Source organism: Thunnus albacares, chromosome 10 (genome assembly GCF_914725855.1).
Source record: "Thunnus albacares chromosome 10, fThuAlb1.1, whole genome shotgun sequence".
NCBI classification, from domain to species: Eukaryota; Metazoa; Chordata; class Actinopteri; order Scombriformes; family Scombridae; genus Thunnus; species Thunnus albacares.
Genome location: NC_058115.1, coordinates 9,955,642 through 9,983,134, shown reverse-complemented (window position 1 = coordinate 9,983,134; position 27,493 = coordinate 9,955,642). Strand labels below are relative to the sequence as shown.

Sequence of the window (27,493 nt, the reverse complement as noted above, 5' to 3'; positions counted from 1 at the left end):
TTTCAAGACCCGATTAAAGGTGAGATATTTTACATAAAGGGGAGAATAATCTCAACTATAAGATTAAGACAAAAATATATGCATGAAGTTAAATAAATGGTTTCACACAAGAAGAAGTTGTGCAAAAGGACATAACAGGTAAACACAAGTAGGAATTAAAAGCATTACAATACTCGCCGATACCCAGAAGGCTTGTGGTGTAACTCAGGAGTGTTATTTGGATGAATTTGTTGGTGAAATGAATAGTCATGAAGTGAGTGTGGGGTCAACAGGGGCATAAAGAACGGTGCTACTCTGGTTCACAAAACACGCGCACTTCCAGCTCATGCTTTTTAATTACTCGACAACATCGCCCCCTACTGGCACTTCAATGTGTGGGGCACAGTTCAACAACACAAGATTAACCTGTTATGTCCTTATTTTTCTGTCTATTCTATATCTATTCTGTTTTAAGGTGTACATATGGGTACATATATATTTAGTTTAGTATTCAGTATTTAGTTATATTTAGTTTCTTTTTAAATGTATGTTATGTTTGCCATGTTTTGTGGGACTGTATTTATTATATTACTTTGAACCTTACTCTGATGTTATTCCCTTACCCCATCTCTAGGGTAATGTGTCTCATCTTTGTACATTGGTTTTGTTAATAAAGGTGTTGTGAGGAAAAATTAAAAACTAAAGAAAGAAAGAGAGACAGACAGAAAGAATAAATTATCCACAGCTTTGCAGATACTGACCGTACAGTTGTGTCTATTTAATTCTAAAATATGAAATTAGTTGCTACACAGTGGACACAAATTGTTGAGTTAGATCCACCATTAAATATCTATTTCCATTGAAAAATATGAAGAATAGAAAGAAAGATAAAAGAAAGACAGAAAAATAACATTGCTTTAATAAAATCAAAACTAGTTTGTAATTCCAATTTACACCTCCAGCTCCTTCCTGGTATTTTATGTTGAAGTTACTGTATTCCCATTTACCAAACACTAGAGGGCGACATAGACATTAATACACTGGGGCCACGATTTACATTCATAATGTAAATCATAACATATTATCATGTAAAATGTATTTCTGAACAAAATTCGCTTTATATAGACTACAGAGATTTAAACTGTAGTACACCTACATCTATAATTTTAATGTTACAAAATGAAGACAACAGGTACTTATGAGCAGTAGTATCTTCCTTAAATATACAATTATTCTCTGTGTGCAGGAGCTAAAACATGTTTATTAATTTCTTTATTTTATTTATATAGTACTTAAAGTCCCCCTCAACTCAAAAAGGTCTGTTGCTTATTGTTACTTGGATGTTTGACCCTCACTGTGCAGACTGATGTACACAGTCTATCTCACATTAACTGCGCTCAGTTTAAGATATGTATGTACAAGCATGATTTTATAGTATCACATGTTTCAAAGCTAATTATGGATCAATACGCAACACAGGGTGAACTTAAAGCCTCCAGTGCACATACACTGAGAATGGGCTTCTCAGTGAAGCATCTTGTGTCCAGCAGATACTGAATAATAACTTTTGAAATGAAAATTGGATTCTGAGTTTTCTACTGAGAGTGAGTAATTTGTCATTTTTTTATCTAAGTAATTTTTGAAACTTTTTGTTTTGTTTTGTTTTTTGTGGAAAACCATACACATAAAATTGTTTTTAAAGCATTTGATTGTTATTTTCGATGGCTTGAAATATGTTTATAAAGGAATAATGTACTTGTACTGGATTATTTTAATACCTTAATGTAGTATAAAATATTTATAAAATGCCTAAACATTTATCAGTGTTTCTCCTGCAGCAAAGACCATTTAGTGACTTGGGTATTACACATTTCAATACAACAATTAGGCCTTTTAAGACCTCAGGGCGGTACACTGACACCACAAGAGATGTAAACAGTATTGTGTTTTTTTTCTGCCTTTGGTTATCAGCAGGATACATTTAGTTCAAATATACAGTCAATGCAAACATACAAAATACACACGTTTACTTGAAATACACAGTCAATGCAAATATACAAAATACACACATTTAGTTAAAATATACAGTCAATGTAAATAGACAAAATACATTTCATTCAAATATACCGTCAATGCAAATAACCAACAGGCTACAAACATGAAAAAAAAAAACAGACACACGCTGCAATGTCATTAACATCTGACAACAGAGGCGGCATTAATCCGCAGCTGCTGCTCATTGGTCCAGAAATATGGAATCAGATGACGTAGTAGTTCCGGGTTTCTAGGTCCTGAGAAAAGGTAACTCTCGGTCATTTCTGGGACGCGAGACACGACTGGACCTGTTTTCCGCCGCCGAAGGTAAGAAATCCCCTCAAGGCTGTCAGTTTAAGCAGGGTATCACTCGCTAGCTGGCCACCGTAATCTCATTACCGCCTTTATCCGTTTGTAGATTTGTGTTGGGGTTAATTCCTGTGGGCAGCGTTCAATTGGCTTTCTTTTCTAGCTAACGTTAACTGTTACATCCTCAATAGCTGACGTGAATCAACGCTTGCTCAATGATACGAGCCACAGCAGCAGCGTGGCGGCTTTTGTCATCATTTCTTGTGCCATCCCGCCTCATCTGCCATTGTCAGTTAACCGCTATAACGTTTTTATAACGGGGCTGGTTCGCCTCCCGGTTTATCCTGTTTTAAAGATAAGCTACTACTGATAAATTGTGTTGAGCGTTTCATTTTAATTGAACCTTTTTATGGTTTTAAAGCGTTTTGTTTTTCAATACGATGGAAGTCATAAAACGAACCCTACCCACGAGTGAACTCCGGCATTTCATGCAATATAATCGTAATTTTTATGGGTAACATTACATCAGCGGTATCCAAAATGGCTATTTTATGTTGCCATGGAAATGATTCATTTATATCAGTGGTTTTCAAAGTAAAGTCCGGGGACCCACAGGGGACCTTCCAGGGGGTCCCCAGCAAAAAGGGGAATAATTTATTTTCACTATAAATCCATCTATAAGTAACATAATGACAGAAAGGTGCGACTATTTTTGTCATGGGTTTCATACACTTTGTATAATAAAACATCTACAAGCAAAAATCTCATCAGATGGGGCACTGTGGTGTAATTTGTGTCAGTTTATGACTCCTTGATGTGAAAAAATGTGAGAACCACTGATTTACGTTATTAATATTTCATATATGTAATATTTGGAGCCTGTAAGTCTGAAACATCATGTTGAGTCTATCACGCCAGCACATGTCTACCAAGAGGCAAATGTAGCAGAATATTTGAATTGCCCCAGGCATGCCGATGTTTTGCAAATGAAATCATTTTGGTGTTCTGTCAAGTCTATAGATAGAATAGTACTCTGGAGTACAGCCAGGGATTTTTTTCTTCTAAGATACAGACATGTGTGACATGGATTAGAGCTATGATTGACTGAAAGGTGAGTAACACCATTTCTAAAGTGAAGTGAAACGAAGCCTTCTGAATAGGGCATGTCACTTTCATCACTACAGTTACGGAAATGTTATTCATCATAGATTAGATAAGGTAGTTGAGTAGATACATAGTCAATGAGAAAGAGTTGAATTTTCTATCCGATGTTGTTGAAGTCATATCTTTCAGTATTGGTTCTGACACTGGGTGTGTATTTATATTGATGTTGGAAATTCAGGTAAAAGTTCAACATGTAGTTTGGTCAGTTCAGTCTGAACTCCTCCATGCAATCAATCAAGTTTATTCGTCACACGCAATTATTACGTAATCCAGTTCCCTCAATTTGTGCGTTAAAAAGAGTTTAAATAGATATGTGTGTGATGGGGGGGAGGGAGGTGGGGGTCATTGACCTCATTTAGGATGCTAGAAGCTCTTTCTCTCTCAGTGCTGGCCCAGTACCTCCTTCCCACCAGGAGAAAAGGCTGTTATCCGGGTGGTCGGGACCCTTTATGATTCTCTTATTCCCTTATTCTTCGAGGGTGAGGTTATTAGTGAGCTGAGCTTGCCCTAGAGTGGCCTTTCGCTGACCACTGAGTGGGGTGAGCCTCAAGAGTACTGTCATTGGTTGTCATCCTCTTCAGTTAACTCAAAGGCTGTGGTCATTGGACAGTAGCCAATCCGGTCAGAGGGGACATGTCTCAACTCTGTTTCATCCCTCCATGACCTCACAGAAAACCTGCCTTTTATTTACTGAAAGACAGGTGTTTGAACATTACACAGGAGTTAATTTGCATCGTTGAACACGCCCTCCCAGGAAGTGTGATATATAAATCGAACATTGAAAGCTGACAGAGTATCAGAGGCTGTTTTGGTACAGCGCAAGAAGGAGGCGAGTCTCTGACACTGTGAGTGAGTTATTTCCCTTATAGTACTGAGTAGCCTGTACTTCTTAGTCAGCATTGCACAGTCGTGGGTGTAAGAGGAGCTAATCAAGGGATTGCTTTAAGTTACTTTCAGGTACAGATGGTAGATAAGTAGTAGTAAGTCACTGCCTTCTCTGATTTGCAGACAATTGCTTTGTCAGGATTCTGTGTTTTTGTGAAAAACGTGCAATTAGACCTTCTTAGTTAACTGACCAACTTCCTCTTTTAGACAGCTATTGGCATGTGACTTACATTTGGGGTGAAAAACAACCCTGATTTTTTTTTTTTTTTTACTTTTGCTCTTTAACTTGTAAAATGATTTAATTATGATATGTATTTCATTAACACATCTTTTCTAATGTTATTTTCTTTTTTATTCCTGCTGTAGGTGTAACATTTTGGTGACCGTGGACCAGATATTCTCTCACTACAGTTGTGAGGTTCTTAAAATCATCTACTCCGGGGACTTTTTTCTTTCCAAGGTTTTCCATCCGACACAACTTTCCTTACGCACTTCTGACATCTTTGAGACCAGCATACCATCCAGTTGTAGTCTGCTCAGTTCCCTTCCCCATATACTCCTCCTAAGAACAGTATGGGTGCCCAGTCAGACTCTTTCCTCCAATCTATCCTCCTCTTTCCAATCCACCTTCTGGTGTGGGTGTACTCTGTCCTCTCTTTCCTGCCCTGGTACTACATCACTGGTGCGGGGAAGAGGAAACTTCTCTCCAACCGGATCAAGGCCCGCTCCACATCAGGCCATGCAGAGGGACCATACCGCTCTGTGGACCACTTCGATTCCCTGGCCAGGGAGGACTTCCCAGGCAAGGACACACTCGATAAGCTGTTTGCACATGCTGTGCAACGCTTTGGCCAAGCGCACTGTCTCGGCACCCGAGATGTACTGAGTGAAGAGAATGAAATACAACCCAGCGGTAAAGTATTTAAAAAGGTAAGAATGCCTCTACTTTATTTATTATTTTTTTGTGTGTAAAGTACGTTTATCAAGACAAAAATGTCTCACGTAGCAACTGACTCTTTTTTTTCCTGCTAGCTGATCCTCGGGGAGTATAGATGGCTGTCCTATAATGAACTGGACTCTATAGTCAGTCAGTTTGGCAATGGATTGGCAGCTCTTGGGCAGCAGCCCAAAAACACCATTGCAATCTTCTGTGAGACCAGAGCAGAGTGGATGATCACTGCCCAGACCTGCTTCAGGCACAATTTCCCATGTAAGTACATTACAGTATGTACAGTATATTAAAAGCTGTTCTACCACAAAGTGTGAATGATGTATTAACTGAGTGTTTTCGTATTCACGACAGTGGTGACATTCTATGCCACACTGGGAGAGGATGCGATTGCGTTTGGACTGAACGAGACTGGAGTTACACACCTGGTGACCAGTGTGGAACTGCTTGAGACTAAACTGAAAGTGAGTTTTACAACACATAGCCTGAACCGCTCCCTGTGACTAATACAACTGGGGCAAATGTCAAGGTCATGAACCATCTTATCTGTCTGGAGTAACCCTAATCATATCATAAGATCTCCATTTGGGAGTGAATGAACATCAGAGTTGGTATGTAGATGTATTGTAAATTGCTTTAACCTCGTGCGAGCTTCTGTAGCCAGTTGGATGAATGTATGAAGACATCTGTTAAGTTGTATTTAAATTAGACGAGAGGCATACTCCATTACTGCATGAATGGTCCTCAGTGTTGCCGTGTATTTGCATTTCAAGCTGGTGTGGTTTACTAGTTAAGGACAAATGAAATTCATTATGGCAGTTATTTTGAACATATGACTGTCAAGACATTTTTCAGTAAGGCACAACAAAATGCAGTCTGTGTCAGGACAGAGTGAGAGAGAGAAATATGGGATTCATTTTGTCTGTTAATAAAAACAAAAAGAAACGCTTCAAATTGCACATCAAAAATAGAAATGTAAACTTAACGACTTTCATATTATATCTCTTTGTCATATTTTGGGATTGCAGATATTGTTTCTGTAATTTCTTTGTTTTTGTATTAATCCCATCAAACTGCTGCCCATTATAAAGATCATGTCAGTGGATGCACTTTTAATACATACTACTCATGTATAAAAAGAAATCATGTGATTGGGAATCCTGTTGTGATAACATCTTTGTCCCCTTTTTTTCTGTCCAGAATGTGCTTCCACTGATCCCAAAACTGAAGCATGTGATCTACGTGGACCAGAAGAAAGTGACCACAGAAGGCTACCCAGCAGGACTCTCTATCCACAGCATGCAAGCTGTACGAGAGCTGGGCGCGCTGCCTGAAAACAGTGTGTATTTGCTCTGTCTCATTTTGATTGAGAGTCTGTGTAAAATACAGTGATTTTTTTTTTTTAAAGTCTCACACATTACATATGCGCCAATAATTTAAAAATGGACTGTTTTGCAGCGGGAAGGGAAATCGTGAAGCCCCAGCCTTCCGACCTGGCTGTGGTGATGTATACTAGTGGCTCCACAGGCAGACCCAAAGGAGTCATGATTGTCCACAGTAACCTGATTGCAGGAATGACAGGCCAGTGTGAACGCATCCCTGGACTGGGGTAAGTTTAATCATTGGTTGCTGTACTGTATATGCCTTAGTATAATATGATGTGTACAGCACTGCCTCTTTTTTTCCCATTCTCCAGCCAGGGTTTAACCACCACATCTCTCCAGTGTTCCTTTATTTATTCCAACTAAAACAAAATTAGAAAATATGTAAAAATATATAAAAACACACTCTCAAGTAGACAGCAGTAGAATTATTCATAATAAATTTGCGGTAGGACATGCTTACAGAGGCAGAAAAACTACCACTCGCCAGAAATCTGAAGGCGTTACATTTATCTTAGATTTTATCTTAGATTTATTAGCCACGGGGCATCTTTGAACATGGTTACTTGGATGAAATTGTAAGAAAAAAAAAGAAAAAGGAACAGAAAAGATGCTGCTGGCTCTAACCTTTATTTTCTGTCTCTGTTCAGGCCTAAAGATACCTACATAGCCTATCTGCCTCTGGCTCATGTTCTGGAAATGACAGCAGAAATCTCCTGTGTCACATATGGCTGTCGGATCGGCTACTCTTCCCCCCAGACGCTATCAGACCAGGTAATGCCCCACCCCCTACATCTGATTATGTCGTATTTGTCAATGTCTACACTATATTTCTTTGTAAAGTAGAAGGGTGCAGTCACTAATACGTCTCGCCGTTATTGGTGTTAGCTTAATCATTGTTGCAGTTCAATAACAATTTTCTTCCTGTTCTTTCTAGTCAACAAAGATAAAGAAAGGGAGTAAAGGAGACTGCTCTGTGCTCAGACCCACCCTGATGGCAGCTGTACCAGTAAGATTCCTGTTACATCATTTGTTCAGTCCATCACTCACTACTCTGCTCTCCCTCTGTTTTCTTTTTCTCCTGCCTGTTTTCTCAGTTTTCCTAACACTCTATCTGTTTTTTTCCCTTTGTTTTCTCCTAAAAAGGAAATTATGGATCGTATAAACAGGAACGTGATGAGCAAAGTGCAGGAAATGAGTTTCATTCAGAAGACGCTGTTTACACTGGGCTACAAATATAAACTAGAGCAGATCAAGAGAGGCTATGATGCACCGCTCTGCAATGCGTAAGAAACCACTACTTTCCATTACCCTTTAGGTGAAATGCAACTGTGTTATTCTGGTTAAAATCAGACACATAGCCACAGGTTAGACTCCACACCTTTTTAAAAAAATAATAACAGGTGTAGGCGTCACCATTCTCACCTTGGAGCCTCTTTCTGTTTCTGCAGCCTTTTGTTCCGGAAAGTGAAGAAACTGCTGGGAGGAAGGGTGAGGATGATGTTGTCAGGAGGAGCCCCACTATCCTCAGCCACTCAGAGATTTATGAATGTATGTTTCTGTTGTCCCGTGGGCCAAGGCTACGGCCTCACTGAAACCTGTGGAGCAGGCACCATCACAGAGGGTAAGGTGATATTTACAGTGTAGAATAGAAGTGGAGTTTAAAGACGGAAATGAGTAACAATGTCATTAACATATTGTGTTTTATTTTCCAGTTGTGGACATCAGTACTGGTCGTGTTGGAGCTCCTCTTATTTGTTGTGAAGTCAGACTCAGGGACTGGGCTGAAGGTATGGCTGAAAAATACATTGTTGTACTTACAGTACAGATGGAAAAGTATTTTTTATTGCAGGGTAATTATGTTTAATTATACTATTTCATTTGCTACTTTATCTCAGGTGGTTATACCAGCAGGGACAAGCCAAACCCAAGAGGGGAGATCCTGATTGGTGGCCCCAATGTAACCATGGGTTACTACAGGAATGAAAGCAACAACCAGGACTTTTTTGTGGATGAAAAAGGACAAAGATGGTTCTGTACTGGAGATGTAGGAGAGATTTACCCGGATGGTTGTCTACAAATAGTGGGTGAGTGTTCTATGACATCAGATGGCGCTTGTTAAAGGCCATCACATACTTAATTTCATGGCACTAATCTGCAGTCAGTGTAGTTGTGACTTCTGACAGGAAAACTGTTTGTACTTGATAACACAGCACTGTTGTGAAGTTATTTTTATATTCTCATTTAGATCGCAAGAAAGACTTGGTCAAACTGCAGGCTGGGGAGTACGTGTCTCTCGGTAAAGTGGAGTCTGCTCTGAAAAACTGCTCACTCATTGACAACATCTGTGCCTACGCAAACAGGTGAGTAAGTCGCCTTTGGCAATAGTTAAATAGTCATTTTCTTACGTAAGCGACACCCCGCCCTACTTCACAGTGATGTTGTTAGATATTTGTCTCTCTCACATTTTCTTTAATACATTTTGTCAGCCCTCAGGGATACACACAAAATGTAAATGTATCTTGTTTATAATAGGCAAACTTCACAAGCTTCTTTAAACGAAACAAAAAACCAGTAGGACTGCCAAAAAGTGAGTGTTGAGACAGACTGACTCAGCTGGTTAAACCTCCATTGAGTCATCTCCCACTCTGTCATCACCAGTACTACGTATTAATACACACACACATGCACACTTTATTGCAACCCAAACCACAGACCCAAAAATCAGTATTTTTCCAATTGATGACGTGGCTTTTGTCTGGAATTGGACAAGTCATCCCCCGTCAACTGATCTTAAGTCTGAACTTTATCCCAGATAGTAGCCACTGACAGACACACACACTATTGTATTTTACTAGTCTTATTTAATTACTTCCCGCGTCTGTTGTCAGATAGTCGTACGTAATCGTGAAGTGAAGCAGACTCTGTATCAACCTTTATTTTGGGAAATATTCAGCCTCGCATTAGCGTTTAAAAATATGGATTTTTTTTTGTCCAATATGGATGTATTTCACTGTATTTGCTCACATATCACATTAAACCAGCTGATGTTAATTATGTCGAACTATGTGGCAATACCAAGTGACAAAATACAATATTACTTAAATACTCATTACATCATATGTGAAAGTTACAAATATACTCATATTTGCAATTTGTGTATAAATGTGGGAGGGTTGTCTATATTATGAATCATTCTACACTGTATAAAAAGTTGAAGAACGCCTACCTAAAAAGATTACAGTTACAGTTCGATCACACAGCTTATGTGATTTTTTTTTTTTTCCATATCTAAAAACATACTGTGATCTGTGTTATATTCACATCATCCAGTCCTAAGGGTTTGTTAGAAATTAGCAATTTTTTATGCCTCACGTCATTAATTTGGCAACAAATAATTAACAAAATCATTTAAACATGATATTCAATAATGTATATTCACCCCAGTCCCACCCTGACCTCCTCATGCTAATCATTCCTCAAAGTAGGTCCAGCAATAGCAGTTCAGAGTTTCTCCAACTTTCAGGCCTCACTCTCACTTCTTTCTTTTTTTTTTTTTTGATATGACCATTTCACACCAGCTGACATTCCAGCTGCATTAATCTTTCTCTTCAACTGACATCTGAACTCCTTTTCTATACTAACACATTGACACTTCAAACCCTTCCAGGTCTCAGGTCTCCACCTTGTGAACAACTAAAAAACTTCTTCAGCTCCCATAAATCACACTTCCACTATTCACATACAATATACTCACACTGGTTGACGTTTTTTACGATAGAGACGACACTTCCACTGACATCTTCCACTTCATACACTATCACTGTTTCCTTTCAACATTTCCACTTCAACTGACACTTTGAGCTTAATGCGTCACCTGACATTTCAACTGCTTTTGGTGCTCTAACTTCAACTCTTTTCAGCACATCAACTCTACTTAGTGATCATAATTAAAATAATGCTTCAACTTCATTCAGTGCTTACACTTCAAGTGAAACTTCCAACTTTTTTCAGTATTTGTATTTTTAGTCTCACTTCAACTGATTGAACATTTCAGCTATATTGAATGTTTCAAGTGCAAATTTTCAGCAGCGAGCACACATGAACTATGACTTTTCTAGTTTGTCAACCCTGTTTCTAATGTTAATCTTTGCAGTGAACAGAACTACGTGATCAGCTTTGTGGTTCCCAACCAGAAAAACCTGACAGGACTGGCCAAGCAGAGAGGCATAGTAGGAACATGGGAGGAGATCTGCACTCACCCGGATATGGAGAGAGAGGTTCTGAAGGAGATCAAGGAGGTTGCTGCTAACAGTAAGAGTTAACTCTCATTTCATAACATAATTATATGACTTTACTGATCATCTTATCTACCTCTGTCCACACCTCTTATTTCCCGTCTTTATCACCATTATTGTGTATGTGATATACTGGTATTTGATTAGAGAATAGCAAATCATTCATTGTACTATATTGTGATAACTGTCTTCTCTTTCTCCTCCCTTTTCATCAACGTAGTTAAACTGCAGCGGTTTGAGATTCCAGTGATGGTTCATCTGAGTCCAGAGCCATGGACCCCTGAGACAGGTCTCGTCACAGATGCTTTTAAACTGAAGAGGAAAGAGCTGAAGAACCACTATCTCCACCACATAGAGAGAATGTATGGAGGCAAATGACTGTGACAAATTTAACCCAAGAGTCTCTATTACAACCATAATCACTGTTTTGATATGTAAATAATCTCCCCCATTACCCATTTGGGTTTTTATGCTGTTTGAGTACAATACAAAAGAAAATGGCTCGAACAGAAAAGCTGAAGCTGTAGATAGTTGTAGCTGTTGATCCATCTGTGCTGCTTTATATTCTTGTGTGTAGAACAGTAGAGAAGTTTCGATTGTGTCAAAGAGATGCACTGAAGGTGACAGCTCTTATTCTGCGAGAAGGGTCCGAAACCATTACAGCACTCGACTGCCATCCACTTAAAAGTCTGTTTGCACTCCGTTTGTTGCTGATAAAAAGTATGACTGTCCTCCATTTGTTGCTGATGCTTTGTTGTTACTTCCATTGAAATATTAACAACTGTAATCATCATGGAGGCTTGTAATGCTCTTTTGTAAAGTTGAAGTATGTTATTGTGCCTTCGGTCTGCAGCGCTAGTGTAGTCAAGCAGAAGTAGGTGGCATCTAGTTAAAAATAGTTTACACATTTGTTTTAAAAAATAATGTTTTAAAAAAAAAAAATAGTTTAAATGCCATGTAAAGTTTACTTGGGGCTTTAGGAAAATACTCCCAACGAGAGATACAGACATGAAACATAGAGGTTATAATTTGCAAAAAAAAAAAAAAAAACGTTACTTGTGATCATGTCTGCTATCGATCTAATTTATTCTGGCCAATGTTGTTTTATTTATGCTTTTTTTGTGTCAATTTATTCCGAAAGCAAGACCAAAATGTGTAAACATAAACGACTCAGGAAGATAAACAAATGTTTTAATATATGAAATTGTCAAATAGTGGATCGCTCGTACGGAGAGCTCTTCTGTCAGAATTCTTGTGGGCGCCTTATTTATTCAAGAGCAAGCATGCTTAACTACTAGCTACTAAAAAGCTTTTTAGCAGGAGCTACAGTCAGAACTGGCATACTGTAATACCAAGCATATTTTACCTCAGTTAACAGTTTAATGCACAATTTGGTATTAAAAGGATATCTGAAGCTAATTCTGTTCATTTTAATATTATAGCAGTGTTTTTTATGCATTTTTCAAAGTGTTGTCAGTGCGTCCTTAAACATTTAAGGACAGACACTGACAGTTGCTTTACAGTCGGTTGTTCTGTGATCCCATTTGTATTTATTATTCCATCGTTATGATCACAAGCCTTGTTCAACATTTCTTGAGAATAAACATCTTATTCTGTGTTGTATGACATGTTTATTTTATTACAAAAATATAGAAATGAACAAAACGGCATCTTAAGTTTCAAGATGATCACTGTGTTAAAACGTTTTAGAGGGAAATGAGAGTTTCAGCTATTCCAGTCTTGAAAACGGAAACAGTCACTAGCAATCTTCCAAACAGGCTGGTCATTGTTGGGTGAAGCCTGAGCTGTTAAAAGAAAATTCTGGTTGAAGAAGCGCTGTTTGTTCCCTTCAAACTTGACAGTCCCACCAGTCACCACGAGCAGTGTGGTCTGGCCTTGAGTTGCTTGTTCTGTGAATGAAGAAAGGGATATTGAAGCTGGATTAGCACACCTATCACATCTTTAAATTGTGAAACTCATTTATTTTCACCCTTTAATTCCACTTGAAATGCTTAATGTTTTAATGCCCTTCTTCACATTCAATACACTCCACATACAGTATTTGAAGATCATCCAGTGCACTTGAATAGGTTTTGATTTGAGGCAGCTCCACTAACCGTGAACTGGTTGACAATCTAGTGTATGAACTTGGAACTCGCTCGATGGCAGGGACTCAAAAAACTCCCCCAGGGCGTCCTGTCCTGACACAGCATTTCCATTCCACACCAAGGTTGCCTTGTCCAGGTAGAGTCGGGTCAGGTTCTGAGACACAAGAGCCAGTAAATAATGACAGTTAAACAATGACAAGATGTGAGAGCAGAATGCAGTGCTGTCCTCTGGTGCCCAATACATCCAAAACATTTTTTTTAGGATAACACTGATGTTGATGTATGAGAGAAAAATAATCACCAGCTGATATTCTCTATTTTTACATGAGCTTTTGGATAATCATCCCATTAATTTGATTCTTGTTCCTACAGTTGAATGCTTGAGCTTCACTGTGCAGAATGATGTATGTGCAGAGTTTGACACTAGAAGGCTGTTTTCACATGTATCTGCTTAAAGTGGAGAGTTTGCTCGTTGAAAATCCAGTTTCAAGGGTTGAGCCTTCGAGCAGGATCTGTGACATCACAAATTTTCTACAATAATCAGTAATGACGTTTTACTATTTTAGAACAAAACTCACCCTCCTTTTCTTATCCATGCAGTCATAATAAATGTTGACAAATTCTTCTGAATATCTGCAGGACTGGTCGACATGGGTCCTGAAATCCTAGTGTGACAATGAGTTATTGAACGGTGGTCATGATCAAACAAATTTTGCAAGTGAAGGTATCTGTTACTATAAAGAATTAATGTGTTGTAATGCTGCAATCCATTGAAAGTCGGAGGTCGATAGTTCCGAGTCGGTATTCCCAAATGCATCTGCCGGGGAAGACATGAACGCCCGCAGAAAACTGATGTTTGAAGGTCCATATACATACAGGATTTCTTTTCAACCCAACACTACATCTGCTACTAAAGTGTGCTAACACTGTGTGTTAAAGCACACTTTAAAAGAGACGGGAGGAGGAGGCTAGTACCGCGTGCTTGCAAAGACTTCTATCGGGCACAAATCAACTGAATGGAAACGGCAACTGCAAAGTTATTACATTACGTTTCACAACACAAACAGTGAATGAAGTAAAAATTGATGGAAGGGTAATTCTGCACTGATCAATGTGTGCGCCACCATATTGTTGTGACGTCAGGTGTGTTTCTGTCAGCTTAGATCATGGATGTATTCATGGGTTAGATTGATCTTGCCTGAGATTCTGACTTGAATGACCGTTCGGCTATGCTTTTCCGTGTCGAAAGTCCTTTTTTCCCGAGTTCCGAGTACAATGGATTGCAGCATAATACATGCATGTTAAAGGCGCACATTGGAAACTGGCTAACGATTGCTAACAGAACATTGCGTTATCTGGTTGATTTCAGCCTTATATTGCAGCTTAAATTAATACTTACCAGCGTGGTTGCCATGAGCACAAATATATGTTTCGGGACTACTCTGAACACTTCTATCAGAAGGACAGCTTGGTCTTTTTAATCATCAATCTTTGATGGCTTTCTTTGCCCCGATGATTTGCTAACGGTGCCGCGTGTATTACTTCCTCCGGTCACCACATCTACCTACCAAAATAAAATGTTTTTCATTAAATGTGATTCTCTGAATCACTTTCCACATCTACTACATTTTCATTGACTCAAATAGAATAATGACTGAATTGATAATCGGGTGAAAACTATATGGTAATTCAGTCTCATTGTTTGGCGAGGCCACTGATGTTTTAATTTGAAGAGGAGAAGTCGATCCATGCGGAAGTAGAGTTCATAATTTCCTGAGTCATTCCTCTAGTTCAAATCTAAAACCAAACAATTTAGAAGCATACTAAATATAGGTTATTATATATTTTCTTTGATATTTAAAGGATATTTTACAATGGAGGGCTCCGTATCAAACGTGGAAGTGTGTAATTTTGCTTACACGGGGCAGTTTGAGAATTTAAAACGGTGTATTCTGTCAGATAAAACGCTTGCCTGCAAAACGGACCAGGTGAGTAGCTGTTGTTGTTCATGACCCAGCAAAGCCCCGGAGAAGTTGTTTGTGTTATGACAAGTGGAGTTTCCCCAAATTTTCATCCTCGACTTGTCTGTAATTTCAGGACCGTAGAACCGCGCTGCATTGGGCTTGTTCTGCCGGCCACACCAACATTGTGGAGTTTCTGCTTGACCTGGGAGTGGACGTTAATCTGCAAGATGATGTAGGCCTCTGCTGGTTTTAACAGAATTCAGCAAAAATGTTTTTCATTTGTTTAAAAACAAGGTACTACTAGGGGATGATCCTATATTTATTCCTCTTAGGTGGTGGAGGGATGACAACAAATATTAGAAAGCTGCAACCTCCAATATAATGCAGTCCTAACTAGGGCTGCAACTAACGATTGTTTTCATTATTGATTTATCTGTTGATTATTTTCTAGATTAATCGATTAGTTGTTGGGTCAATAAAATGTCAGAAAAGGGTGAAAAATGTTTATTACCATCATGAAGCCCGAGATGAAACCTAAAATGTCTTTTGTCCCAACCAACTGTCCACAACCCAAAAATATCCAGTTTACTGTCATGAAGGACTTATGAAACCAGATAACTTTAGCATTAAAAAAAGACTCAGTGATGAATCAATTGTTAAAATAGTTGGCGATTAATATTGTCAATCAACTGATCGATTAATCAACTAATCATTGAAGCTATAGCCCTAATATTACTACAACAATGTGGCCTAAACATGTAGAATTATTACCTTCCTGAAACTGTCTCTTTCATCCATTGCAATAAGGAACTTTTTGCCATATAAAGGAATATCCATATAAAATATTTCTCTTTTTTTTTTTTTTTTTTAATTAGTGGTTTAATGTTTGTATTGGCATGTAAGGAGTGGTGTTTCAGTCTGATATCAAATAAAAATATATATATATATATCATAGTATCACAATGTTATGATCTAGAGCATGAACAGATATAATATTTAGTTATTTTAAAATTACCCAATCCCTTCTGTTTTGTGAAACATCTGTATGTGATGTGTCATTTCCCAGGCTTCGTGGACCCCTCTTCACATCGCAGCGTCTGCGGGCAGAGAGGAAATAGTGAGATCTCTAATATCAAAAGGGGCACAGCTGAATTCAGTCAATCAAAATGGATGCACCCCTCTGCACTATGCTGCCTCAAAAGACAGATATGAGGTAAATGGCCGATAGTTTGATCTTCATGCTTGTACTTGTTTCTTTAATGTCTTTAAAGTAGCTCTATACATGTAAATTATGTCTTTGTAATAGGTTATATTTCCAATATCTAGATCTATTTATTCTTAGATATATTACGTTTTTTTAGCTTATCTGTTGCTTGTTTTTAATTAAGGTAGAATTATCACTTTGATAATACATTTACTGCAGGAACATGGCTATCAACTTCTGCTATATTTTGCAATTGGTATTTTAATTGTTTAGGAGGACACTACATTTAATAGTTTAGGACAAAAGCATTATCTCAAAATGGGTTGTCTTTTTATATAGTAGCATTATCACTTCTGAACCAGAAGCAATTTTTAATCAGGAAATGCCCATCAATACTCATATTTTTGAGAGTTTGCCCCTCAGTTTATTTGGAACCAAACCATACCCATGACGTTGATACCACAAAGTTAAGAGTGAAATGCCATAAGGGAAATGAGAACTAACACCTATGTGTAAGAAAAGCCACAGAGAGTAGAGAGTTCGTGCACGACTGGGAAACCACGACTAGCGATTTGTCACAAAAGTAAAGTAGGTTCCAACTTATTTCCACACTGACAGGTACAGTCTCATTGCTTTCCCATACTGAGATAAAAGGAGTTAAAAATACCATGAAATTAGGGGGTTTTTTTCTTTTGGGGTTTTTTTTTTTTTTTTTGGATTTTATGTATTTTCAGTTGTCAAGGCAGTATGTGTTTAGGCATCCATGAAAGAATTCATCAATGAACTTACTCACTATCTCAACAGTGATTGGTTCGACAGGTGACTGTCTGTGTCAGTGAATGTGTGTTCATCAACACACAGAGGAGTGTGATTGGATAGAACATGATGGATAGATAGATATACAGTATAGATAGATATCATAAATGTAACAAGGTAAAACATTAACTTGTACTGTAGATTGTATCTGACAAACACCATCTACATGCTGATACTGTGATGCTTTTATTTTTCTAGTCGACTGAAGAATGATCTTCATTCATTGATGGGATAACTATACATATAGTGCCTATTTTACTGGGTAATCCAGCTATGACCATCAAATCAGCTTTATTCATTAATTTGTTGCATCTGTTGACTGATGCTTGATGGAAGATACATTGCGAGTTCATCAACGCCAAACTGCATTTTCTGCAAGGGAATAGTGTAAACTGTTTTTTCTGGTGTTTAGTAGCCTGATTGAATCCTTATTCCTGCCATCAAAATATAATTAACAAAGTTCATTATTGTTACATACCCTATGTTCTTCAGCTTATAGACCTGACCAGGAGGGAAATCCACAATTAATCACCACCTGCATCAAAATCAGTGGGAGCACACTGCTTTACTTAATTCAAGGCTTCAGGCTTCCCCACAACCTGAAACAGTAGCTACTGATTTCGTACTACATACTAATCCTAAGCAGGTTTTGAGTATGTAGTTTATTTTAAATAGAAAAATGAGGAAATTAAAGATACTCTAAAAGGATAATATGCATATTAACAAAAGGTTTGCTTTGAGTGTGCTGCTGATGTACATTATTGTTCCTCAATGCATAAGAAAAGGGAAGAACTGCTTACAGCTGCTAAAAAACACATTACGGATAGTGATGTGGCAGGAATCTGACAAACACCATCTACATGCTGATACTGTGATGTTTTTATTTTTCTAGTTGACCAAAGAATGATCTTCATTCATTGACGGGATAACTATACATACAGTGCCTATTTTACTGGGTAATCCATTGATGGCCATCAAAACAGCTTTATTCATTAGTTTGTTGTATCTGTTGACTATTTAATGTCCACTTCAACTGTCAAACAAAAGCATGACAGGTGTATTATGAATGATGTATCATTCTGACAGACGGAAGATATATTGCAAGTTCATCAACGCCGAACTGCATTTTCTGCTAGGGAATAGTGTAAACTGTTATTTCTGGTGTTATATTGTTTTAAATTTTAGTAGCCTGATTGAATCCTTATTCCTGCCATCAAAATATAATTAACAAAGTTCATTATTGTTGATTTTTTTTCCAAAATCCTGCACATTGTGAGTAGGTATTAGTGACTGAGGAATCTTCTGCACTTTGTCTAACTTCTCTCAGACTTAAGAGCTACTTTTAGAGCTAAAATGCTTTGTGAATAAGTCTAAGACCAAAAATGTAGGAGTCCTAAAGTTAGGACTGACACGCCTCTTATTTTTAGGAGTTTGGAACTACTTTTAGCATTAGGATGTGTTGTGATTTTGTCCCCCGGACTGATAGAATATTATCATATTCAACTTTCAGGCAGTTAGGCTAATATTTTTCTAACCTTTGGGATTCGCCGTTGGCTATTAGATGACAAACAACATTATGTTAACAGTGCTTAGTATGTAAAAATGCTAGAGGAAGTGAGTTGCCTTCCTCCTATATACCCTATGTTCTTCAGCTTATAGACCTGACCAGGAGGGAAATCCACAATTAATCACCACCTGCATCAAAATCAAGCATTTAGCATCCAGTGGCAGCACACTGCTTTACTTAATTCAAGGCTTCAGGCTTCCCCACAACCTGAAACAATAGCTACTGATTTCGTACTACATACTAATCCTAAGCAGGTTTTGAGTATGTAGTTTATTTAAAATAGAAAAATGAGGAAATTCAAGATACTCTAAAAGGTCAATATGCATATTAACAAAAGGTTTGCTTTGAGTGTGCTGTTGATATAAATTATTGTTCCACAATGCAGAAAGAAAAGGGAAGAACTGCTTACAGCCGCTAAAAAACACATTACGGATAGTGATGTGGCAGGTTGAGGAAGATACTGACTGGAAATTTAGAAAGAAATATTAAGCCTTTGAAAAACATTTCGTCTGTATGAAGTTTAATTGGTAGTGGCACTCCAAAGATGCAGTTTGATTGGTGTTTGTCAGTGCATCGTTTTCTAGTATATTTCTATATTTCCAAGTGAAAAACCATTAAACTGTCAGTTAGTATAAAGTATTCTGTATTCAATTACTATTTAGTATGTTATACAGAAAATTACTTTGCTGTCCTTGCTATACACCTCCCACCACTGCAGAGGGTGACAACGTGCTGAAAGTAACAACACTGGACAACTAAATTGTAAATATATTAGTCTGATGAAATTAGTAACATTACCCGATTTTATACCAGCTTAAAAAAAAGATGTTTTAATTTGAGATTAAACTGACATTACTTCCTCCACATGGATCCTAGTAGTGTCAGTGACACAAGTTTAGTTTAGTCTCACTTCCTAAGCAGGGTGCAGAATTTCACATACCCTCTGTGACATACCTTTCCGATACCAACAGGGAAGGATCTGAAAACTTGTATTTCATGTAAGTGAGAAGCCACCGACTTTAAAAAGTAGGTTACTTCTCAATGACTTGTGAGTAATACAGTTCTCCCCCTTTATAGATTGCCCTGCTTTTGCTGGAAAATGGAGCAGACCCCAACGCCACGGACAAGTTGGAGTCCACTCCCCTTCACAGAGCGTCCGCCAAAGGCAACTACCGCCTCATCCAGCTGCTTCTCAAACAGAGTGCCTCAACCAACATCCAAGACTCGCAGGGCAACACACCACTGTATGTGTGTGTAGTAGTATTTGTCAGATAAAACATTACACATATAGTTGTAGTGGAAAACAGTGGGCTAAAATAAACAAACGCATACCCCATAAGGCGTTAATTCAACCAAATTTAATACAAAAAAACATGTTTTTACACTTATTTTTGATGGTATCTAGCCATGCAGATAGTTTTATTTGCTTTGAATTTAAGATATCCACCATATTGCACTGTAGGTGAAAGGAATTTAGTATGTGGTGCTTATAAGATTGTAAAAATTACACTGGAAATTTAAAAACAAAAAAGCGTTTTTAGAATTTTTTTAATCTACAATTCTGAATGATTTTTTTTTTTTTTTTTTTTTTTTTTTTTATCAGCCACCTGGCGTGTGACGAGGAGCGTGTGGAGGCAGCCAAGTTGCTGGTGGAACATGGGGCCAGCATCTACATTGAGAACAAGGAGGAAAAGACGCCCCTCCAGATAGCAAAGGGTGGTCTGGGCACCCTACTTCGTCGAATCGTGGAGGGATGATGCATTTACTGACCCACAGGTCATGTTCCAGCTAGAATCCACACCATCTCCAAGTCACATCACGAGAATTCTCATCCCTGTCTATCCTCCTTGAGCAGTCTGGTGTGACTCAGTCAGATTTATGACAAGTGGAAGATGAGACAGTGTACGGGAGAATCGTGGGACTGCACTGCATCCTTGTCAGCTCCTCAGATGGGGCGTTGAAGCTGCTCAGACCTTACATGTCTGACCAAAAACACTCTCTTCTGCACTAAAGAGCAGTTAACACCGCAGCCTGTTTTCCATGAAGTTTGAATTGTTGCAAAAATGACCAAATAAAAATCTGTGTTCAGCCTGTTAATAAAGTATGTTTGAGATATGTTGTATTGTTGTACATGAAAACAGAAATGTTTACCATCTGTCTTTTAACCTATGGAGCTATAGTTGCTCTCCATACATTTTATTTAAAGCCTGGCCCATTATTGCTCATGTTCTCTATAAAGAGTACCAGCAAATTTGTGCGTTATGAAAGCGCAAAGGTCTCTGCTTGAGACAGATAACTGTAGTAGAGTAAAAACTGCCATATTTTCCTCATAGATGTAGTTTATAGTCTAAGTAATAGTATGTAAATGCACTTAGTTTCTTTCCACCTCTGACTACAGATGTGAACATAGTATAACATAAGCAACTCATACCTCTCCTGCTACAGTCTGTATCATTTACAATCAATACAATAAAGAAGGCAGTTTTTCATGTAAACTGTTGAACATTACACGTGGGGGTAGCACCGAGAGCCCCCCCCCACCTTAACGCCGCGAAAAGTCCTAAGTCCCTCGACGTCACGACTGTGGTCAGCTGGGATGCGTGTAATGGTGCGCACTGCTGCCGCCTATGCTTTCCACTTCCTGGAAGCGGGGTCACGTCAAATAAATACTTCTCTTTAATCAGTGGATTCATCTGTCAGAGGTGGTCGCATCAAAAACTGCCTGAAATTAGAGATTGAAGAGGTGGACAATTAAAGGTAATACTGAAGTTTTGCAATAATAGTTGTAAGATTTTGAACTAACGTCATAAAGAATAGCTAAGCTAACAGAGCTAGCTAACGTTTGTAGCTTGCGTTAGCACTAAGTTTACTAGATTATACTGTCGCAGTTCTAACCAGCATTACAGCTCAACAACACTGGTCAAAGTCCAAACAGACTGTGTTTATACCCCATTGTGTTTTAGCTCATTATATATTTCTCTATTCGTCTAAACGCTGAACAAATGCAGTGTGTGTCTGGTTAGTGAGGTGTCATCTGTCATGTAAGCAGTCGTTTACTTTCATCGGCGTTGGCCACCAGAAACTATGTGGCTGTTGTGTCGCTATTGTTTAACGCAAAGCTGCGCGACTCTTCTAGAGTTTGCGGGGCCAGTCGCTTCAGCCAAAACCATTAAAAGAAATGGGATATATTATGTGTTTTTCTGAGTTACGCCTCGCTACATCACATGGTTAAACCCCTCTGACGCCATACAACAACACGAGGAGTTTTGGGCGAATTCAGATAACAGCAAATATCTTCACAAATATGACATGTTGCTCTTTGTCCTCATCCATGTTAACACAGATCTGTACTTTCACTGTAGATTTGGTGATTGGCAGTTCAAAGATCACAACCTAACTCACTAACCTCAACCCTCAATAAAATAAAATGTATAATCTTAAAGATAGCAGCATATTAACAAATATTTACTTAATCAGTGCTGATATGCTGCGTTTACGAGATGAGTCTTATTTATCAAGGTGTGTTATTGGCTCCTGCCGTTGGATTAAATTGTTCTGAGATTATAGTTTAGTTGATATGTAGCCGCCAATACAAATAGATAAATTCTTCTGCAACTATGTTGGGTCTGCTTATGGTATATATTCAGTACAATACACAGTTTAAAATGCTACACATGCACTCTTAAAAAAAACAGGTTAAACATTTGGCTATGTGTCAGCAATGCAGTGATGGAAACATTCAAATTCCACCCTCTGGGAAAATATGTATAAGCAGGAGTGTGTCATGCATCCCATGATGTATTCTTGTTTACTTAGCTAAATATTATGCCATGCCTCTGTAATGCTGTCCTTTTTACTCGTATGTCCTACATTTGTTTTACCTATTTGAGTGTATGTCAGTGTATCAATGTATGTCTAATTGTCTTGTCGCTTCTTGGTATACTTTGGCACAGTGTGTTTTTGGATTGCAAAGGGATACACCCTCTGCAATACCAGCATATTGCAGTGTACTGAGCCTGTAGACAACCCTGCCTCTTCTGTGCCCATCCCTCACATGGAATAACCAACGCCTCCATGTGATTATAGCATGGCTGCCTCTTAAAGGCACCGTCATTCTCTATTAGCCTAAATGTGCTGATCAGCTTTCTTGGACTAGACACAAAAATCCATTTAATTGTCCTTTTTTTATTATTCACTATTTTTCAACCCTCTGAAATTAATTTTAAGTATATAATTGGCCATTAGCCTCTTTGTTTACTTTATTCTATGTTAAATGCTAATAAATGTAGCAAAAATGGACTTCTCTGAAATTTTTTTTTTTTTTTTTAGAGCATTTATTTCATTTCAAAATATACACCTAATACATATAACCTATTTTTTCTTTCTGCTTTATCTGCAGGTATTCTGTCCATCAAGTCAGTCCACTCAGCAGTCTCCTGCCTTGCGATATCATGTCTGATCTCAGACAAGACAGTGACATGGACACAGACCATGCGACTGATTTCTCCCTGATCAACAGTCGCCTGGACTCGTTCCGTGGCTCCAGTCTGGCCCAGCAGGTGTCAGCTGAAAGATTGGCCCGGGCCGGCTTCTACTTCACCGGCCCTGCCGACCGTGTCTGTTGTTTCAGCTGTAAGAAGACAGTGGAAAACTGGTGCAGGGGAGACACACCTGTAGAGAGGCATAAAGAGGTAATTCATAAAAGAAATGTGATAAACCTTTTAGTTCTCATTTTGTTCCAAATAGCTATTTCATACTTTCCCTGTGTTACAGGTTTCCCCATCATGCAGGTTTCTCAGCTGCACCCACCGCCCCAGTTTTAACCAGAGTTTTAACACCACACTGACCAACGGTTCCACATACAATGAAGAAGCAGAAGACATGGAATATCGTTTGAGAACAGGAGAGGTTGTTGATGAGTCCACCTACCCAATGGCCCCTCACATGAAGAGCGAGGAGGCCCGGCTTCAGACCTTCTCTTCTTGGCCCTCTAGTGCTCCTGTGAGACCCAGAGATCTCGCCCAAGCCGGCCTTTACTACTTAGGGGAGGGCGACCGGGTGCAATGTTTTTGCTGTGCTGGCATGCTGGGTGGCTGGGAAGCAGGAGACAACGCCTGGGGAGAACATACCAAACATTTTCCCAACTGCTTCTTCATCCTTGGCCATGATGTGGGCAACATCCCATTCCAGGGGGGTACAGAGGAAGAGGAGTGTGGCAGAAGACAAGGCGCAAACGCTCATGTCCCTATGGAGAGTTTTGAAGAGAGGCTTGGTAGCTTTGCAGGTGTCCAGCACCCTATTGACCATGAGAGGCTTGCCAGGGCTGGCTTCTACAGCACAGGTAGAGCACAGATGTCTGACCAAGGAAGAAAAAAAAGATTGATTACAAAACTTAGGAGTGTTTACATTTTCTCAGATATTTGATCATAGCTGTGAATGCAGGCATGTGTAAATTGTGTGTGCCCTTGCAGGGACAGGAGACAAGGTGTTGTGTTTCCAGTGTGGTGGAGGTTTGAAAGGCTGGCGGCCTGAGGAAGACCCATGGGAAGAACATGCCAAACACTATCCTGGGTAAGAACAACCATGATTCTCACTTTCCTTAATATGTACAAACAAGTATTTTTTTCTTCTTATTGTGGTATTTAATTTTGTTTTATTTCAATGTTTTTTGTAAACCAGATGCAGCTTCTTGTTAGCAGAAAAAGGACAAGAATTTGTCAACAGGATCCAGCTACAAGACCCACAACGAAACAGAGCTGTAAGCATTCAGTGCATTGATATACACCCAAATAACCAGGTTGCTGTTTACTTTATCAACTGATCTGATTTTGTTAGCCTCATGTAAACAAGAAACCGGATTTCCTTAAGCTGGATAAGAGCTTAAAGAAACCTGCTAATTTTTTGGCCAATGATATGGTTACAGTATTTCATAAAAAGATTGCCCACACACTGACAAAAAAGTAGAAGAGGTTTGAGATGCAAAAGAATCAATTCGTTTCATGTGCAAAAAGGAACCAGATGAAAAAATGTGACAAAAAGTGAACATTTCGGTCAAAGGACCATCGTCAGATGGTGCGCAATATTATTATGAAATGGAACTGTTGTTTTTTGCCACAAGTACCTGACACTATCTTTTGAGAAGTCTTCAAGAGCGCAAAACTGCTACTATTCTTATCAATAATAGAATTAACCTGGTTTCTAACCATGTTTTTACATGTGACACATGATAAAAACCCAGGACAGCAAAGTATTATTGTGACAGCAGTTTGGTGGGATTAAAGGAAATGTCATTACTGATAGTGATGCAACCTTGTATCCAAAATATTTAAATTCAAAATTTAGCTGAAACTAAAATAAATGATAAATTTAGAGTCGTTGAATATGTATGCACATTAAGAAAAGGCTTGAAATATATCAGCTTTCGTTTAAAAGAAAATGGTAGTGGGTAGGTGAGAAATCTGATTAGAGACCAGCTACTTGCAAATGCGTTCTTTAGTGCAGTGCAGTCTGTTTATTATAGGGCATGGAGATGCTTTCTCCAATTTCCTGCCTTAATCTGATGTCTCTCTGTCACCAAGTTTCTTCTGTGCATTTAAACTTGGTGAATCTGATTCATATCTTCCAGCTGTTTGAAGGGTCGGTTCACATTTTTTCAAGTCTGTCTTAAAGAACTACTCACATGCCTCTATGTAGACTTCATCAGTCTGATTTCAGAAAGAAATCAAGTTGACGTCTTCCAAATTTACAGTCTTTTTAGTGCCAAATTTCCTCTTTATGTTACTCTCCCTCTGCCATGGTTCAGCAACACTGTCCGTGGGAGCATAAAGGAGGGAATTTCATACCAAAAATGACACAAATTTTCCAAGATACCCACTCCACAAGATATCCACAATGAGGGTTGAGGATTTTGTCTCCCATTTCTTGCCTTGAAATTGTTTTAAGAAGGGATCCTTTTGCAGAGAGTATGGACATGAATAATTTCAGCAACCACTAACTCTTTCAATGCACATGTGGACATGTAAATACTGTTATAAGACAGGCTTGAAAAAATGTGAACCTGTCCTTTAACTGCAGTAATAAAAACAGTCCTGTGGCACAAATGGGAGTTTTGTTTTTGGTTGGACAAATTGAAAATGAATGCATTCTTACAATGTTTAAATGATATTGCTCAGTACTGTAATGTTTGTTATTTTCTGGACAAATATACATTCTTTGGCTATATGGAAAAATTAGTAATCAAAGATGATGTTACCTTTAGTGATGTCACTCATGCTTTTGTTTTACTTATATTATTCTGAAAATAATTATAACCATGTGTGTTTTCAGACTTCAAGTCATCAGAATGGATTTTCAGGAGATAGAAATGGTAAACATTTATTTATCTGTTTGTTTGTTTTTTTGACTACCATCTATATGAACATTTAAGAATAATTTAAAATGTCTACTATTCTTGAAGAAAATTACATGATATACCTGTAAAATAATAATAATAATAATAATGATTATAATGATAATTTAACTGGATAAAACAAGTAGTTGTGTACACTGATGTTTCCTCTTTATGTCCAGAGGTGCTGCGGTCTGCCATGGCTCAGAAGGCCATCGCGATGGGTCTAGACCCCAGTGTGGTTGAGAAGACCATTTTGGAGAAGATCAGCGGGACAGGCACAGGCTACTCCAGCCTGGAAGCACTAATGGAGGATTGTATTAACAACACACCAGAGAGTGATGCTTACAAGACAGGTGAGCAAGATACTGTAACTCCTGTATGCTAAACCAGGTTCAGGGCACACATAAATACTGTAGTTGATTACATTAAAAAAAGCCGAAGGAGCAGTGATTTAAATATGAGCAAACACATTTTGATGTTTTACTCTTTTTTTTTTTTTCAGATGAGGACCCACTGGAGAAACTACGAAAGCTGCAGATGGAAAAACTGTGTAAAGTATGTATGGACAGAGATATCTGTATCGTCTTCATCCCATGTGGTCATCTGGTCACTTGCAGGGAGTGTTCAGCATCACTCAGCAAGTGTCCAATCTGCTGTGGAGCCATAACACAGAAGGTCCAGACCTATATGACTTAAGGAAATCATGGACTCTTGCCAAAATTTCAGTGCTGCTTTCTGGCTATCTTTATAATATTGTATTTTAATATTCACTGTAGATAACCTGTAATATATTTAAGGGTGTTGTATGTATGAGTTGGGAAATAAAATGATGAATAAATGTATAAAGAAAACAATATTTTCACAATCACTGAGATGGTAAATAGTTGTTAATATTGAGATCAGATGACATAAATAGCTGATGTTGATTTTTGTAGGCCATTAATGAGTACTGCTACCTGTAAATACACACTACAAGACTTTAACCATTTTCTTGCCAGAGGTGCCTTTCTCTAGGTTGATGTACTCATTTTGCTGTTTTATTTTGGGAATTTAGCAGTTTAATTGAACTCTACAGTTGTTGTCCTCTTTTTGTCTGCTGTGTTCTTGTTTTACTATATTCAATGTGTGCTGCTCTGTATAGACATTTTAAATATGTATCAATGAATCCACAAAGACTTATAACTGACAAAATCACCTTTTATTTAGGGCCTGCAATTAATCAGTGTGGTTCTATTTTTTTCCATTCCAAAATGCAATCTGTCACGTCATCAAGAGTGAATAAATTTTACTAAATGGACTTTGAATGTTGTTTGATTACTAGTATTTTTTGCATTTTTAACTACAATTGGTTGGATTTGGTCTAGTTAGAATTGGTTTGTCTAACTGTGTTAAAAAAAATCCTGGACTTTCTAGCTATATAACATTTTATCAGCTAGAATCACTC

General features: G+C 38.3%; 4 protein-coding genes across 5 annotated transcripts; 3 read left to right on the top strand and 1 right to left on the bottom strand.

The window, feature by feature from the left end:
• The first annotated feature begins 1,776 nt into the window (after nucleotides 1-1,776).
• Nucleotides 1,777-12,623, top strand: acsl4a (acyl-CoA synthetase long chain family member 4a). 2 transcript variants are annotated; one of them, XM_044364217.1, is made up of 15 exons: nucleotides 1,777-2,340; nucleotides 4,738-5,301; nucleotides 5,404-5,581; nucleotides 5,675-5,784; nucleotides 6,521-6,659; nucleotides 6,779-6,929; nucleotides 7,353-7,476; nucleotides 7,640-7,711; nucleotides 7,849-7,988; nucleotides 8,154-8,326; nucleotides 8,418-8,492; nucleotides 8,601-8,789; nucleotides 8,951-9,065; nucleotides 10,859-11,016; nucleotides 11,221-12,623. In XM_044364217.1, exons 2-15 carry the CDS (start codon nucleotides 4,945-4,947, stop codon nucleotides 11,376-11,378), a joined length of 2,139 nt encoding a protein of 712 aa, XP_044220152.1. In that variant the 5' UTR covers nucleotides 1,777-2,340; nucleotides 4,738-4,944; the 3' UTR covers nucleotides 11,379-12,623. The 2 variants fall into 2 exon arrangements, with proteins under 2 accessions (XP_044220152.1, XP_044220153.1); XM_044364218.1 differs by lacking the exon at nucleotides 1,777-2,340 and adding an exon at nucleotides 2,350-4,331.
• nxt2 (nuclear transport factor 2-like export factor 2) lies at nucleotides 12,619-14,666 on the bottom strand. Its single transcript, XM_044364222.1, has 4 exons — nucleotides 14,508-14,666; nucleotides 13,687-13,773; nucleotides 13,118-13,262; nucleotides 12,619-12,910 (listed from the first exon to the last, which is right to left on the bottom strand). Exons 1-4 carry the CDS (start codon nucleotides 14,520-14,522, stop codon nucleotides 12,726-12,728), a joined length of 432 nt encoding a protein of 143 aa, XP_044220157.1. The 5' UTR covers nucleotides 14,523-14,666; the 3' UTR covers nucleotides 12,619-12,725.
• A 192-nt stretch (nucleotides 14,667-14,858) lies between these two features.
• On the top strand, nucleotides 14,859-20,774 carry psmd10 (proteasome 26S subunit, non-ATPase 10). The gene is made up of 5 exons (XM_044364221.1): nucleotides 14,859-15,096; nucleotides 15,206-15,304; nucleotides 16,139-16,285; nucleotides 19,737-19,903; nucleotides 20,263-20,774. The coding sequence occupies exons 1-5, from the start codon at nucleotides 14,983-14,985 to the stop codon at nucleotides 20,414-20,416; spliced, it is 681 nt and encodes a 226-aa protein (XP_044220156.1). The 5' UTR covers nucleotides 14,859-14,982; the 3' UTR covers nucleotides 20,417-20,774.
• Nucleotides 20,775-21,240: 466 nt separating this feature from the next.
• On the top strand, nucleotides 21,241-27,346 carry LOC122990750 (X-linked inhibitor of apoptosis). The gene is made up of 8 exons (XM_044364220.1): nucleotides 21,241-21,416; nucleotides 23,059-23,350; nucleotides 23,433-24,000; nucleotides 24,131-24,230; nucleotides 24,339-24,417; nucleotides 25,986-26,025; nucleotides 26,229-26,402; nucleotides 26,552-27,346. Exons 2-8 carry the CDS (start codon nucleotides 23,111-23,113, stop codon nucleotides 26,743-26,745), a joined length of 1,395 nt encoding a protein of 464 aa, XP_044220155.1. The 5' UTR covers nucleotides 21,241-21,416; nucleotides 23,059-23,110; the 3' UTR covers nucleotides 26,746-27,346.
• The last annotated feature ends 147 nt before the right edge of the window (nucleotides 27,347-27,493 follow it).

Bases quoted from the DNA above. Each gene is read 5' to 3' on its own strand.
- nxt2 (XM_044364222.1), bottom strand. The intron at 13,263-13,686 runs GTGAGTTTTGTT...CTTGTGTCTCAG, and splicing joins GCATGGATAAGAAAAGGAGG to AACCTGACCCGACTCTACCT. The intron at 12,911-13,117 runs GTTAGTGGAGCT...CTTCATTCACAG, and splicing joins AGATTGTCAACCAGTTCACG to AACAAGCAACTCAAGGCCAG.
- psmd10 (XM_044364221.1), top strand. From the start codon at position 14,983: ATGGAGGGCTCCGTATCAAACGTGGAAGTGTGTAATTTTGCTTACACG. The intron at 15,305-16,138 runs GTAGGCCTCTGC...GTCATTTCCCAG, and splicing joins ACGTTAATCTGCAAGATGAT to GCTTCGTGGACCCCTCTTCA. The intron at 16,286-19,736 runs GTAAATGGCCGA...CCCCCTTTATAG, and splicing joins CCTCAAAAGACAGATATGAG to ATTGCCCTGCTTTTGCTGGA.
- LOC122990750 (XM_044364220.1), top strand. From the start codon at position 23,111: ATGTCTGATCTCAGACAAGACAGTGACATGGACACAGACCATGCGACT. The intron at 24,001-24,130 runs GTAGAGCACAGA...GTGCCCTTGCAG, and splicing joins GGCTGGCTTCTACAGCACAG to GGACAGGAGACAAGGTGTTG. The intron at 24,231-24,338 runs GTAAGAACAACC...TTTGTAAACCAG, and splicing joins CATGCCAAACACTATCCTGG to ATGCAGCTTCTTGTTAGCAG.
- acsl4a (XM_044364217.1), top strand. From the start codon at position 4,945: ATGGGTGCCCAGTCAGACTCTTTCCTCCAATCTATCCTCCTCTTTCCA. The intron at 6,660-6,778 runs GTGTGTATTTGC...ACTGTTTTGCAG, and splicing joins GGGCGCGCTGCCTGAAAACA to CGGGAAGGGAAATCGTGAAG. The intron at 9,066-10,858 runs GTGAGTAAGTCG...TAATCTTTGCAG, and splicing joins ATCTGTGCCTACGCAAACAG to TGAACAGAACTACGTGATCA.